The 12,278-nt window shown below is 45.0% G+C and overlaps 3 protein-coding genes across 4 annotated transcripts in view; 1 reads left to right on the top strand and 2 right to left on the bottom strand.

The window, feature by feature from the left end:
• Positions 1-87: 87 nt before the first annotated feature.
• Positions 88-863, bottom strand: SARC_09359 (hypothetical protein; the record flags this gene model as incomplete). The annotated part of the gene is made up of 1 exon (XM_014296634.1): positions 88-863. A coding segment is annotated over exon 1 (492 nt), but the record flags the coding sequence as incomplete, so codon positions are not given.
• Positions 864-1,127: 264 nt separating this feature from the next.
• On the top strand, positions 1,128-7,146 carry SARC_09358 (hypothetical protein). The gene is made up of 10 exons (XM_014296633.1): positions 1,128-1,415; positions 1,751-1,900; positions 2,172-2,271; positions 2,993-3,179; positions 3,469-3,634; positions 4,042-4,114; positions 4,377-4,543; positions 5,183-5,344; positions 6,389-6,551; positions 6,943-7,146. Exons 1-10 carry the CDS (start codon positions 1,323-1,325, stop codon positions 7,032-7,034), a joined length of 1,353 nt encoding a protein of 450 aa, XP_014152108.1. The 5' UTR covers positions 1,128-1,322; the 3' UTR covers positions 7,035-7,146.
• A 359-nt stretch (positions 7,147-7,505) lies between these two features.
• The window catches only part of SARC_09357, a 6,075-nt gene continuing 1,302 nt past the window's right edge, over positions 7,506-12,278 (bottom strand). The window contains exons 1-4 of one of the 2 annotated variants that reach the window (XM_014296631.1): positions 11,346-12,219; positions 10,427-10,584; positions 9,642-9,717; positions 7,506-8,792 (exon numbers count right to left, since the gene is read on the bottom strand). In XM_014296631.1, the coding sequence (XP_014152106.1) occupies positions 8,412-8,792; positions 9,642-9,717; positions 10,427-10,584; positions 11,346-11,501 (771 nt within the window). In that variant the 5' untranslated portion in view covers positions 11,502-12,219 and the 3' untranslated portion in view covers positions 7,506-8,411. Of the gene's footprint in view, positions 8,793-9,641; positions 9,718-10,426; positions 10,585-11,345; positions 12,220-12,278 lie in introns of those variants that run through there. The other variant, XM_014296632.1, reaches the window with a different exon arrangement.

The following is a 12,278-nucleotide window of genomic DNA, read 5'->3' as shown; positions in this document are numbered from 1 at the left end:
GAATACAAATTTTTGAATACACCCTGTATAAAAAACACCACATCCGCACATAAGCACGTAGACATAACCCTGTCGGCCTATACCTACCCGAGTTGTACCACCTTTTTGTTGTTCCGCTCCCAGTTCCAACCCTGCCAAGAAGAACGCGAACGTACACACGGCCAGAAATACCCACCAGCCGCCCGCAATGGCCCACAGTGCAAAGGTGAGGCCGAAGATAGTGATGGCTGTGCTGGATGTGAGCATAGTCTTGTACTCGGTCAGGGGATTGAACATCACTAGCTTGTAGGGACTTACAAGTGTATTCGCTTGCTCGAGAACGGGCTCGGAAGTTGATTCGAGCTCGGCATCTGTGTTATCCTTTACACTCTTATTAGTACCTTGCTTTACACTCCTATTATTATCTTCATCCGTAGCTCCACTGGGATCCGTTTGTGCATCTGAATACTCCTGTATGTCTGCGTCTGGTTTTACAGAACCAGGTAGCGTCGATGCTTGGTCCGACTCGTTGCCATGGCTACTGGTGTTGTTTGTGCTCCCCCTATCCCTACGTGCACCGTCAACCCCAGCGTCCTGCATCTTAATTCTTTGACCGTAAGCGTATACCTCCAGGGAATACTAGTAAACCACAACCGCCCCGATCCGATATATGGTAGTGTAGAATGTACTATAATTGCTACTCTACGGTGTAATTCGGATCATAACGAGAGTGGGACGTGAATATTGACACTTGGCTGTATTGGGAAGTTGGAAAGGTCTCAGCTCTCTGACCGTTCGATGCGATGCGTGAACGAAGATAATTCACTCCGTCGCTTGTGACTCTGTGTACTGTGACTGTGAGTCTGCGAGTCTGTCACTGTGCGTCTGTGACAAACTGACAGTAGAGACGGACAACACAGACTCGGTGTAGCCTCTGTTATTATTATCGATTATCAAATCATATCCAGTAAAAACAATAACAAATAAATCAATAATGGCTTTTTTCATAAGGCTTTTTTCGATGATACCCTTTTTTAGGTCTCAATTATTGGTGCAGTGGCTTTTTCTTTCTCAATGTTTTTACTTTTTTGACAAGTTCATAAATATCATATGACAGCCGCCGTGACACGCACAGTGACACATAAATACATACATACAAACAAACATTCAAAACTAATTCGTTGTACACGATAACACTGTACCTCACAGTGCAGAGGGTATATAAAGACCGCACCCCGCCTCTCATTAACGCACTTGCTTGTCTTCAACTGAGCACTAGCATATCTATACATTACAGCTGAAGACTAGTATATAGTTGTCGGAACACCATAAACTCATTGACTATGTTAAGCTCAATCAGAGGGGTACGCCTAACTACCGCAGTGCAACAGTACCCTCGTTTGCTTACAAGTCTCAACACAATGAAGAAGTACTCGGTATGTTATTAGGCTTTTCCAATGCTCATACTCGCTCGGGCTCTGCTCTGGTACGGATACAAACGTAAACATTTCGCGGATGTGTAATGTCAGCTTGCCGAGCGCTCCTAACATGCGGATCGATCGTGGAATATGTATTTAATTTAAACCGAACAGTTTCACCTTCATATGCCTTTAAATCTCACATGTGACATCATACGCCCGATTAATTATAGGTATAATAATAATAATAATATTTCCGAGCTATTCCCGTCCTTGTGACCTGCACCTCTGAAAGCACGCATGCAGTCGACATGTCTCACACATTCACTCTGTCGGGTGCGTTCACATAACAGTCACTGGCCGATACAGTGCAGAGTGAGTCAGGCACCTATCCTCAGCTGTTGATTACAAAGAAGAACGTCGCTGAGATCAAGTCTGAGCCTGCGGCTGTTCCCACTGCAAGTGATCTCAAGCCTGGGGAAGTGCTGTGTAAAGTCGATCAGGTATGCCTCATCTTTAAGGTGTCCGTATGTATTTGCTGATAAATATATACTGCCATTCGTCTGTCCTTGGGTCTCTATGTCGTCCGGATAAATACACGCAAACGTATTCCTTTGTAGCTCATGCTTACCAACTGCATACGAACTTGATGTATGGTCATGTATTGTCCTAGTCTTAAAACCCTGTCTCCCTCTGAGAAGATTTGCAGGTAAGACTAATTAAGAAGACTAATTACACACCACGTGACGTATGTACTCTGCTCTGTGCTGGCAGGTGGCACTGACCTCGAACAACGTCACCTACGCCGTCACCGGAGCACCCAACCTATTCAACTACTGGGGCTTCTTCCCCTCTGGCCAAGATGACAAGTACGGTAAGTAAGCACATGCGGTGCACGGCTAGTTATACTCAACCCCCGCCTGAGTACTCACTTTCGTGTTGTGCACACTTATGAAATCACACACAAACACACTATACAATCGGTCGGTTCAATCCTTGCGACCGATTCATTCTTAAGGGCGACAAGCCTCGTGCTGACTTATATACAGTAGCTTCCTGTGGCATGTACGTGTGTGCACATCGTATGTGCATCCGTCAACGTTGATCATGTGCTCTTCTTGGCATGCGTATACCGACAATGCCCTTTCAAGCGCACACATAGAACAGTCAGTCACCTGTACACCCCATACACTGGTGATCTGGTACACCTGCTTGACCCAGTTCTGAACTCAATGCATTTGCTAAGAAACGATCACGAGTGAACACACGAGTAGACACGAAAGAATTGCGGGTGGTTTAATTAGAATCGCAGCCACAGCCTTGTTTGATTCAGAAGGCTATGTCACAACACAGCACAGAATGAGTGTTCTCGAACTGCCCCCTGAAAATGCATGTGGAGGAAGGGGAGTGCATTGTGTAGAAGCTTGAGCCAGCGTACACCTGCTCCACGCCCGCATTAGAGCATCAATCACATTCAGAACAACTTCAGACTCACTACCCACATCCAAAGCGTCTCGCCTATCCGTTCGGTACCAGTATACACGCGCCTATCCCACCCAGCCAACCCCACCCACGTCTCAACTATTCACATTCAGGCATGGTGCCCGTTTGGGGATATGCCGACGTCACAGCCTCGTCTAACCCGGATGTGGCTGTAGGTGAACGTCTGTACGGCTTCTATCCGTTGGCCGGCCACTGTGTACTGCAGGCGGATAGGATCACAGCCAAAGGCTTCAGAGATGCTGCGCCACACCGCCAGAAGCTCAACGCCATCTACAACCAGTGAGTTGTGTTGTGTCTCCTTAGTGATCCTTTGAGGGTGTTGGAGAGTGTGTGTGTTTACTTCACAGACGTGAAGGGTGTTGTGTGTGTGCGTGCGCAAGTGATTTTAAATTGTAGTTATGTGACCTGCATCGATATTTATCACTTGGTCCACAGATTTGACTAGAGCATGTGTAATAACGTGATAATATCTTAGTATCCACATACAACACTGCCTGAAGTTTCAGGCTAGACTACAAGGCTGTGATTGTCCAATACTCAGCCCAATCGCATATCTGTGTATCTGTAGGTATGTCCGCAGTCACGTTCCCACCGCAGACTCCCCTGTGTCGCCCAAGAAACACAGTAGTACCGAACATCTCAACTCTATCATGCGCCCGATGTTTACCACGTCGTTCCTGCTGGACGATTTTCTGTGGCAGTGCTCGGAAGATGCCCCCGAGGATACTTCCAAGGTACACACACATGTGCTTGTGGGTGTATCAATGTACACATGCGGGTGCTTGTGGGTATTTGCATCTTACATACATGGCTCTATACGTGCACGAGTGTAGACGATGGCACAATGGTGTGTTAACGCTCGCTTACATTTAAGTGAACCACACGCACCACCCGTATATATATGTATATATGTTTAATTGCGTGTGCGAGTGTGTGTTAGACATACATACTTATACTTTGTGTGTTTATATTTGGAAATATTTGTACAATATTCACACGCTCATATACCAATATATATATATATGTGTGTGTGTGTGTGTGTCTTTGTCTGTGTCTGTATATCCATGCTTGCACCAGGGACTTGTAAAGTACCCGCTGCGCCTCATTCAAAACCAGTATCTAAAATCTTTATTCGCCACAGGTGAATGTCTCAGACGCCATCAAGTCTGCGCGGGTCGATAGTCAAAACAAAGAGAACAACGCCACGAGTGTAGGTATGTCCTTTCAAACCCTAAACTCTAAACACCAACCCATTCTTTGTTTGGGTTTTAATCTTAGGAATGGTTTTTGATTGAATCCCAGTACGTTCATCCTCAATTTATATCCTTTCCAAGAATCGTGTTACAAATTCGATGAACCGGAAATGATGTGCATGTGATATATTCGGATATATATATATTGTATGCGTATGTACGTATGTATGTATGTGAATATAATATATACGCAGTTTTGAACTTTCTCTCACTTTCATACCAGGTGTGATCGACACTTACATCATCTCCAGTGCGTCCAGCAAGACCGGATACGGCACGGCGTTTCTGATGCACTCGAACAGAGAGAGCCGCAAAGGTGCCTACAAGATCATAGGCTTAACGTCTCAGCCCAATGTGCAGTTTGTGGAGAGCTTAGGAATCTACGATCAGGTATGTGATCCTCGAGTGGTTGCCTTTAAGTTATAGGTAGGCAAGGGTGGGTCTACCTATTGTTTAGACGTGTATAGATGACTCGAAAGAGTTTTCAAATGGCTATGTGTGTGTCACTGTCGACATACTGTTAGTGTGTTGTATGAGTGCCTTTTCAGGGGCGTGATTGGGTCACGCATGCATTCATAGTAACAACTGTAACTTATGCTGGTATGCGAGTGCTCTCGCATGAGCACAAATGGCTTGATTTTTTGGTATCGTTGGGCAATCCAACGTCAATGGCATAAACATGTGTGGACGTAGTAATAATACTATTACTAGCTGATGTAATATTTGATAATACTATTACTAACTGCTATATTATTTAATAATAATACTACTAGCTGATGCATAGGTGTGTCTCCGCATGTGAGCACACTAGCCCACTCTGTGATGAGGGCCGCTAGTGTACGCGTATGGTTAAAAGGCAGTGGTAGTGTACGCTTATGGTTAAGCAGTGGTAGTGTGCGCGTATGGCTAAGTAGTGGTAGTGTACGCGTATGGTTAAGCAGTGGTCGTGTACACGTATGGTTAAAAGGCAGTGGTAGTGTGCGCGTATGGCTAAGCAGTGGTACGTTGTCTCTCCTCCGTGATGTGCAGGTATTGACTTACGACCAAGTCGACCAACTGCCAAGTAAGGAAACCACGGCAATCTACGCAGACTTCTCCGGTAACGCTAAGCTACGTGCCAAAATCCACAACTACTACCAGGACAATCTCAAGAAGGATGTGGTGATTGGTGTCACAGACTTTACTAATCAGGTACAATGTGGTATATATATGGGTTATAAATTTATATAATCAGATACAATGTGGTATATATATATGGGTTATATATTTATATAATTAGGTACAATGTGGTATATATATGGGTTGTATATTTTTATAATCAGGTACAATGTGGTATATATATGGGTTGTATACTTTTATAATCAGGTACAATGTGGTATATATATGGGTTCTATTTATTATATTCAGGTATAATGTGGTATATATATGGGTTCTATATTTTTATAATCAGGTACAATGTGGTATATATATGGGTTGTATCTTTGTTTATCTTCTGGTATATATATATATATATGGTTATATATATATATTTATCTTCTGTGTGCTGTTTTAGTATGTAGGGCTGTAGATCTGAAAGTTATGGTTTCTCATCGCGTAGTTCTGCCAAGACAATCTCATAAAGATTGCGGTAGTTGGGGCCACAGACTACTCTGCACACCCGCTTACTGTGTAGTACTGATTTCCATGGCACTGTTGAGTAGGTGCTGTTCTTCTATGTAAGGGTGTAGTACTATAGGTGATGGGTCAAGGTGGTCGGTGTTTGTCGCATTACAGGCACGATGTACTATTCATTATCTGAAGCAGCTACTTTTTTGTACGTGTTTACTCTGCAAATGTGTGTTATACTGCGTAATATATGTTTAGTTGGATTTTGTATCTACTAACGAGTCAATAAACACCCTCACCCCACACTCTCTCTTTCTCTCCCAGAATATCCCACATATAGTTGGTGGTGCTTTCACATATGCACACACACGGAAAATGCATTTTACGTGTGAAGATTGAGCTTATTTGAGTGAAAGCGCCACATCATATACGCATCAGCACGTCACACAGCTATACTATACATAGAACTGGGTCGAGTTGGAATAACGTATTCATTCTTGTGGGGCACGAAACGACAAATGGCTTTCCAATGAACCTTCCGAGACCACTGACCAATGCATAAGCGTCTCCTATTAAAACTACTGGTCTTAATACACTTACCTCGTTGTCTTCTTGCAAATGCTACCATAGGGATCGGCCAAGGGACTTCCCGGGGCACGTGCTGAGGCGTTCTTTGCGCCGTCAGCTGCGCTAAAGCGCCAGCAGGAGTGGGGCGTAGAAGGCCTCACCAACAAGATCGAGGACAACTTGGCGCAGTTTGTAGAGTTTTCTAAACCACACGTGGACGTCACAGGTAAGATATATATGTCCAAAGGTTATGGTAGTGAAGAGAGTGTGTAGGTATTAGGTGTGTAGATGGGATATATCTTATTGTGTGGATATGCTCAATTAGAGGGTTTGCCGCAGTTGGAGGCTATTTGTGAGTGTGATTGACCAAAAGTTGGGGAAGTGCCTTCTACTCGCAACACACTTGTAGATCCGTTCGTGATTGTATTCTGAATACGTAGAATACGGTATCCCTCCATTGCTCGATCACCTGTTTCCCGTTATCCTCTCGCAATGTGTGTATATATGCACATATACCTTAGTGCGATCCATCACACAATGTCTAGTACTCTAGTCCTCTTATCTCAGTCTTTGGTGTGCATACACTAATGCAACCTCTCACTGACCCCACCGCACAGTTGTTAAGGGTGAAGAGAATATCCGCAAACTGTGGACCGATATGGTGGAGTGGAAGGTCAGCCCGCAGCAGGGCTTCATCGCTCAGTTCTAAAAATAGAATGGAGCACAAGATTCGAGAACTGATTCACAGTCACACCTAAGCAGACTCAAGTGTTATGTATAAAATAGTAGTGCAATTAAAATAAAAGATATTTGAATTTCACACGCCCATATAGTCACTGAAATGTGAGCAGAAGCAATTGCGAACAAAACCATTGATAGGCGACCAAATTTTCATAGGCGAATGTTAGTAGATATAAATATATATGTGTGTGTGTGTGTGTAGTGTGTACTCGCGTATGCTTATAGAGATACGCACACGCGTATTTCTTTCGATACAAAGAACATGCACAACCAGGGGAATCGGCCTGGACTACACTCGCATAATTACTTCACTACGGATTAAGTACGGCCGCATATCATGCCCTACTAATACCGCATATCATGTCTGACTAGTATCAAAAAAAAGTGTAAGAATGAAAAATCCATACAGCCAAGCTTGAATGATATTATAATCATATATACCAAAATTTATCGAAAGCAATGAAAAATCAATACAGCCGTGTTTAAATAATCCTACATCCTACTCGTATATACAAACATGTATCACAAGCAATGAAAATCTCCATACAGCCACGTTTGGATATTATAGTCATATGTACAAAAATTTATCACAAGGCCTTTGTCTCGCACTCGTTGATAAGTCAGATTATCATCAGGATCCCCATCGCTAGTACTAATACACTCGAATTCGGACTTCACCCCCGCATTCTTCATCGCTCTCTCGATAATATTCCACTCCCTCAATATTATTCCACTTTGGTATACACTCCGCCAATCTCTCGCCAATCCGATACACACAGAGCGCTCGATACCACACCGTTCACCTCTCAGTGAGGGTTCAGAGGTCAAAGCAAGCAGCCTCAAATCATGGGTAGACGCAATCATTATACCAGCCTTTCCCAAATACCTCCGACCGCTGCACCCAATTAACAATCGTGTGCATCTACTCATAAATCCTTCCCAGAGTCCGTCCGGGAGGCTGGCGAATGATATGTAGCATCCATGCCTACTGCAACAGAAAGACATCTGCAAGACGCGATCGAGTGCTTGCGCCAGAGGGATTGGTGAACAGTGGCCCCGTCCGTTCAGATCTGTCGCAGTGGACATGCCACCCGGCGCATCGTATGCTCCCTTGTCAATTGCACGGCTGTGAAGGTCGTTGCGCTTATCTCCGCTTGGCCTGGGTGTGGCACATGCACCTGATTGTACACGACCTACACACCCACTAAAGGCATTCTTCGCACCTCAACAATCAACCCGTACACGCACACGCACCCGCCATTCGTGCCCTACACAGCCGACAGTCCCCCGTTGTCACCTCTCGCTCTGGCACTGCTCCATTACTCCTCTTTTTCTCTCCTGCTCCTCACTTCTTGCCCTTTTTCTTCTTGTTCTTCGTAGCGCCTGACGGCGTCTTGTCCGTTTTCTTCCCCTTGTGTGCATGCTTCGTTTCCACAATAGGATTGCCATCGCCATCGAATTCAATACCCTCCTCTCGCATCAGCTCCTTCATCACCTCGAGACTCTTGGCAGTGTTCTTCTTGATATTCCTCTGTCTCTCCTTTTCTTGGGTCTTTAATTCGTCCTTTTTCTTGGCCGCAGCGCTCTGTCTCGGTCTTTCCTCGCCCCCATGACTGTTACCATGATGCCCTCCTTTCCCTTGGCCAGAGATGTTCTTCCGTTGTTTCTGGTCGAGTGCTTGTTGCTTGTACAGTTCCGGATTTTCAATTTCCAGCTGTTGGTGAGCCTGTAAAATCACGAGAACCGGTTTCATAACACTTTATGCATAATCGACGTACCCCATACCCCGGAAGTACATTCCCATGAACAAGGTTGAACGAAGTCTACTACCGATTAGGGTGTCCTCTAAGCCTAGTGCTCTCGAGTGCAAGCTTCCCATCGTGTCACAGCCGTACTCATGCGCAACACTCCTGACAGCCAGGCAATTGATAATCATGTGACTTGGCCATATAGCTGTACCACGGTCACACACTGCTAACTGAATGACAGGTATACCATACACGTGGTAGATACACACAAGAGCGCATGGACGACAAGCCAGCTAAATGAACTACCAACAGACTATACAGGCCTGTAGCTCTGCACTACCACACAAATAGCTAAATGAGCTGTAAATAGACTATGCAGGCCTGCAGCTATACACTGCCACACAAATAGCTAAATGAGCTATAAACAGACTATACAGGCCTACAGCTCTACACTACCACGCAAACAGCTAAATGAGCTATAAATAGACTATACAGGCCTGCAGCTCTACACTACCACACAAATAGCTAAATGAGCTATAAATAGACTATACAGGCCTAGAGCTCTACACTACCACACAAATAGCTGAATGAGCTATAAATAGGCCATACAAGCCTGCAGCTCTGCACTACCACACAAATGCACCAGCCACAAACGGCGCCACTAGATGGCACTGGTTGCTGAGTGTGCATGCTTGTGTATGCATTCACTCGCAGCGCCAACCAGCTTCAACACGGTACGAACCCTTCCTAAAGCGAATTTCGTATACACCCCAACAAAGGATACCATGGGTGTTGTAACAGCCCTCTGATACAGATGACACACATACCGCTCCGAAGATGCGCTTGTGTCCCTGCTTATCCTTGAACATCTCGGCCGCCAACTGCACAATAGTCTCTTGCTCACTATTTGAATAGGAATGGCAGCGTGAAGGTATAAGCCCTGGTGTGTTGTGATACAGCTAGGAAGATGGTATGTACATCATACAACTTTGTACAAAGCCAACTACATACACTGAAAACACCGGATACGATAGCTTGTCGATGTATGGTGCTGAGCAAGGCCAATACAACCAATGCACTATCACAACGCATGAAAACAATGCAGCTGCACTGCAAATACATGCTCAGATGCGCACAAACCACGAGGTGGTATGTCAGGACCTGCACACAGTAGTGTAGAGGTGTGGTTGCACTGCATCGTTCGTACATGACCTTGACACACAAAATTAACCGCAGATATACACAAAATGAACCGCAGATATGCACAAAATGAACCGCAGATATGATGACGCTATGCTACCATGCAGAGTGCTTCAAAAGCAGGTATGATGACACCATACACCCACTCATCGTGCTTGCTTGAAATGTACATATGCTGACGTGCAACTACTCTTTGTACTATAGATGCAGGTGCGAGCAGAAGCTTCGGGAACAAAACGCAACACACGATACGGTGCAATCTATCTGTTCCGCCCTCCCCTGTATACATGCCTCTAAACTAAGCACTGTCATGGAGCTAAGCAGGCGCGACAAGACCCAACACAGTGTGCATAAATATACTCGCTCCAAGTACAAAGGAAAAAAAACTCAAGGTCGTCATGCTGATACGTACTTTTCAAAGAACTTCTTATCCTGCATGACACTATCGTACAACTCGTTGGAGAGTAGGCCCGTCTTCTTCATCTTCTCCGCCACTTCGGTTTCGGGAATGATGTACCGGTAGTACCTGATCAGTGCCATCGCTCTCTTGACGAGCATGGCTTCCATTTTCTGCATGCGGTAGGTATGCGCGGTTAGACGATAATTGGACACACACGTACTCCTGCAACAAGAATCCCTAATCACACAGTACCTAATCCATTTGGAGTTCTGCAGCTACAAACTTATTTTATCCTGCGAAAAAAACCTATTTTATGCATCCTATCAGATACTAAAATAACCTGAGCAAAGGATCGTGGAGAAGGGAGTACAATCATGCACATCCACTTCGAATACTTCGGCATGCCCAATACGCGTAGTATCCGGTAAGCGCGTACTCACATAAGGAATAACAATACCTGACTCCGATTACCTGAGTGTCATGGTAATCGAATAAAATGAACTGAATTGGGTACCCCAGCCCATGCCCGCTGTATGGGTTATACTAGGCACGAACGAACCTCTGCGCGAGAGTACGCTTTTACCACGAATGTACCACTCCAAGATACCACAGACGCAAAGACCAAACCAGACCAGACCAAACTTGACCAAACCAGACCAGACCAAACTTAACCAAACCAAACCAAAGCAAGGATACGGACACTCCACACATGACGGGTAGGCCACACATCATGCACGCAGCTTCGTCGTAAGTTCCGTCCAGAAACGCTCCATCAATTCACCGCCACATCGGCACACGCCTTAGCTTCTCCTGGCGCACGCCTACACAGTCAGAGCCCGCGCAGCACGCCAGCGTGACCTACATGCACGCCATCGTGGACAGAACTGAGCTCGATAGTAGTAGCGTGCGAGAGGGAGTGATAAACCCGTACCTGTGAACCACTGGGGTGCTCTTTAGCCGCTTCTTCGTACGCCACTTTCTGCTCAATGAGCTTATACTTTGTCCGGTAGGGTGAGCCATCTTCGTCCCAATCCAGTAACTTCTGTTTTTGGCCCTCGGAACCAGGTGCATCGGTCATCCAGGGCATATCATTGGTGTCATCTACAAGTACATAATCGAAATGACGGCATTAGCCAAGTCCTATTTGTGAAGACATTCATGTACGGGGAATAAAGTTTAATGAGCAGGGCTGTATACTACATCTAATATTCAGGGCTATATACTACACCTGATTAGTCTGTGTGCAACCGGTTGTGCTGCACAAGCCCCTTGATTATCGCTGATGGATGAGCATGCGTGCCGTTGTGGTGGCGAGTTTTTTTCGTATGTAGCGCCCGTATTGAAATTCTACATGAGCGAGTAAACCAGCGCATGATTCAACGGACCCGTAGCTACGCAAACCAAAATACGAGTTCATTCATGAAACTCACTTCGGATAGCGACATACTGTAATGCCGTTTGGGGCCTAATATTCTGAACACACAGAGAGTCTGGTGCTTTAGGCCTCAGTCGATTATATAAATCTGTCCATAAACCGCACATCTACTTGCACAACCGATCAACCATGCACATAATATAAAATATCTGCAATTACAATCATAATTCATTACAAAAGCAATGGAGTATATTTGTATGTGAACTTCCAGCACCAATATAAGTGTATGTGAATTCTGAGCATGTATAGATACGCCTGTGGTGACACATATAACACAGATTGAATCGGCATATGTATATATATATATGTGTGTGTGTGTGTGTCTGTGTGTGTCTGTGTGTGTGTCTGTGTGTCTGTGTGTGTCTGTGTGTCTGTGTGTGTCTGTGTGTGTGTGTGTGTCTGTGTGTGTCTGTGTATATACATATACAT

The sequence above is a fragment of the Sphaeroforma arctica genome (assembly GCF_001186125.1).
Source record: "Sphaeroforma arctica JP610 unplaced genomic scaffold supercont1.942, whole genome shotgun sequence".
NCBI lineage: Eukaryota > Ichthyosporea > Ichthyophonida > Sphaeroforma > Sphaeroforma arctica.
This window is presented reverse-complemented; position numbering and strand designations above follow the sequence as displayed.

Coding starts and splice junctions, on each gene's coding strand:
- SARC_09358 (XM_014296633.1), top strand. CDS start 1,323: ATGTTAAGCTCAATCAGAGGGGTACGCCTAACTACCGCAGTGCAACAG. Junction 3,635..4,041: donor CCCCCGAGGATACTTCCAAG/GTACACACACAT, acceptor TATTCGCCACAG/GTGAATGTCTCAGACGCCAT. Junction 5,345..6,388: donor TCACAGACTTTACTAATCAG/GTACAATGTGGT, acceptor ATGCTACCATAG/GGATCGGCCAAGGGACTTCC.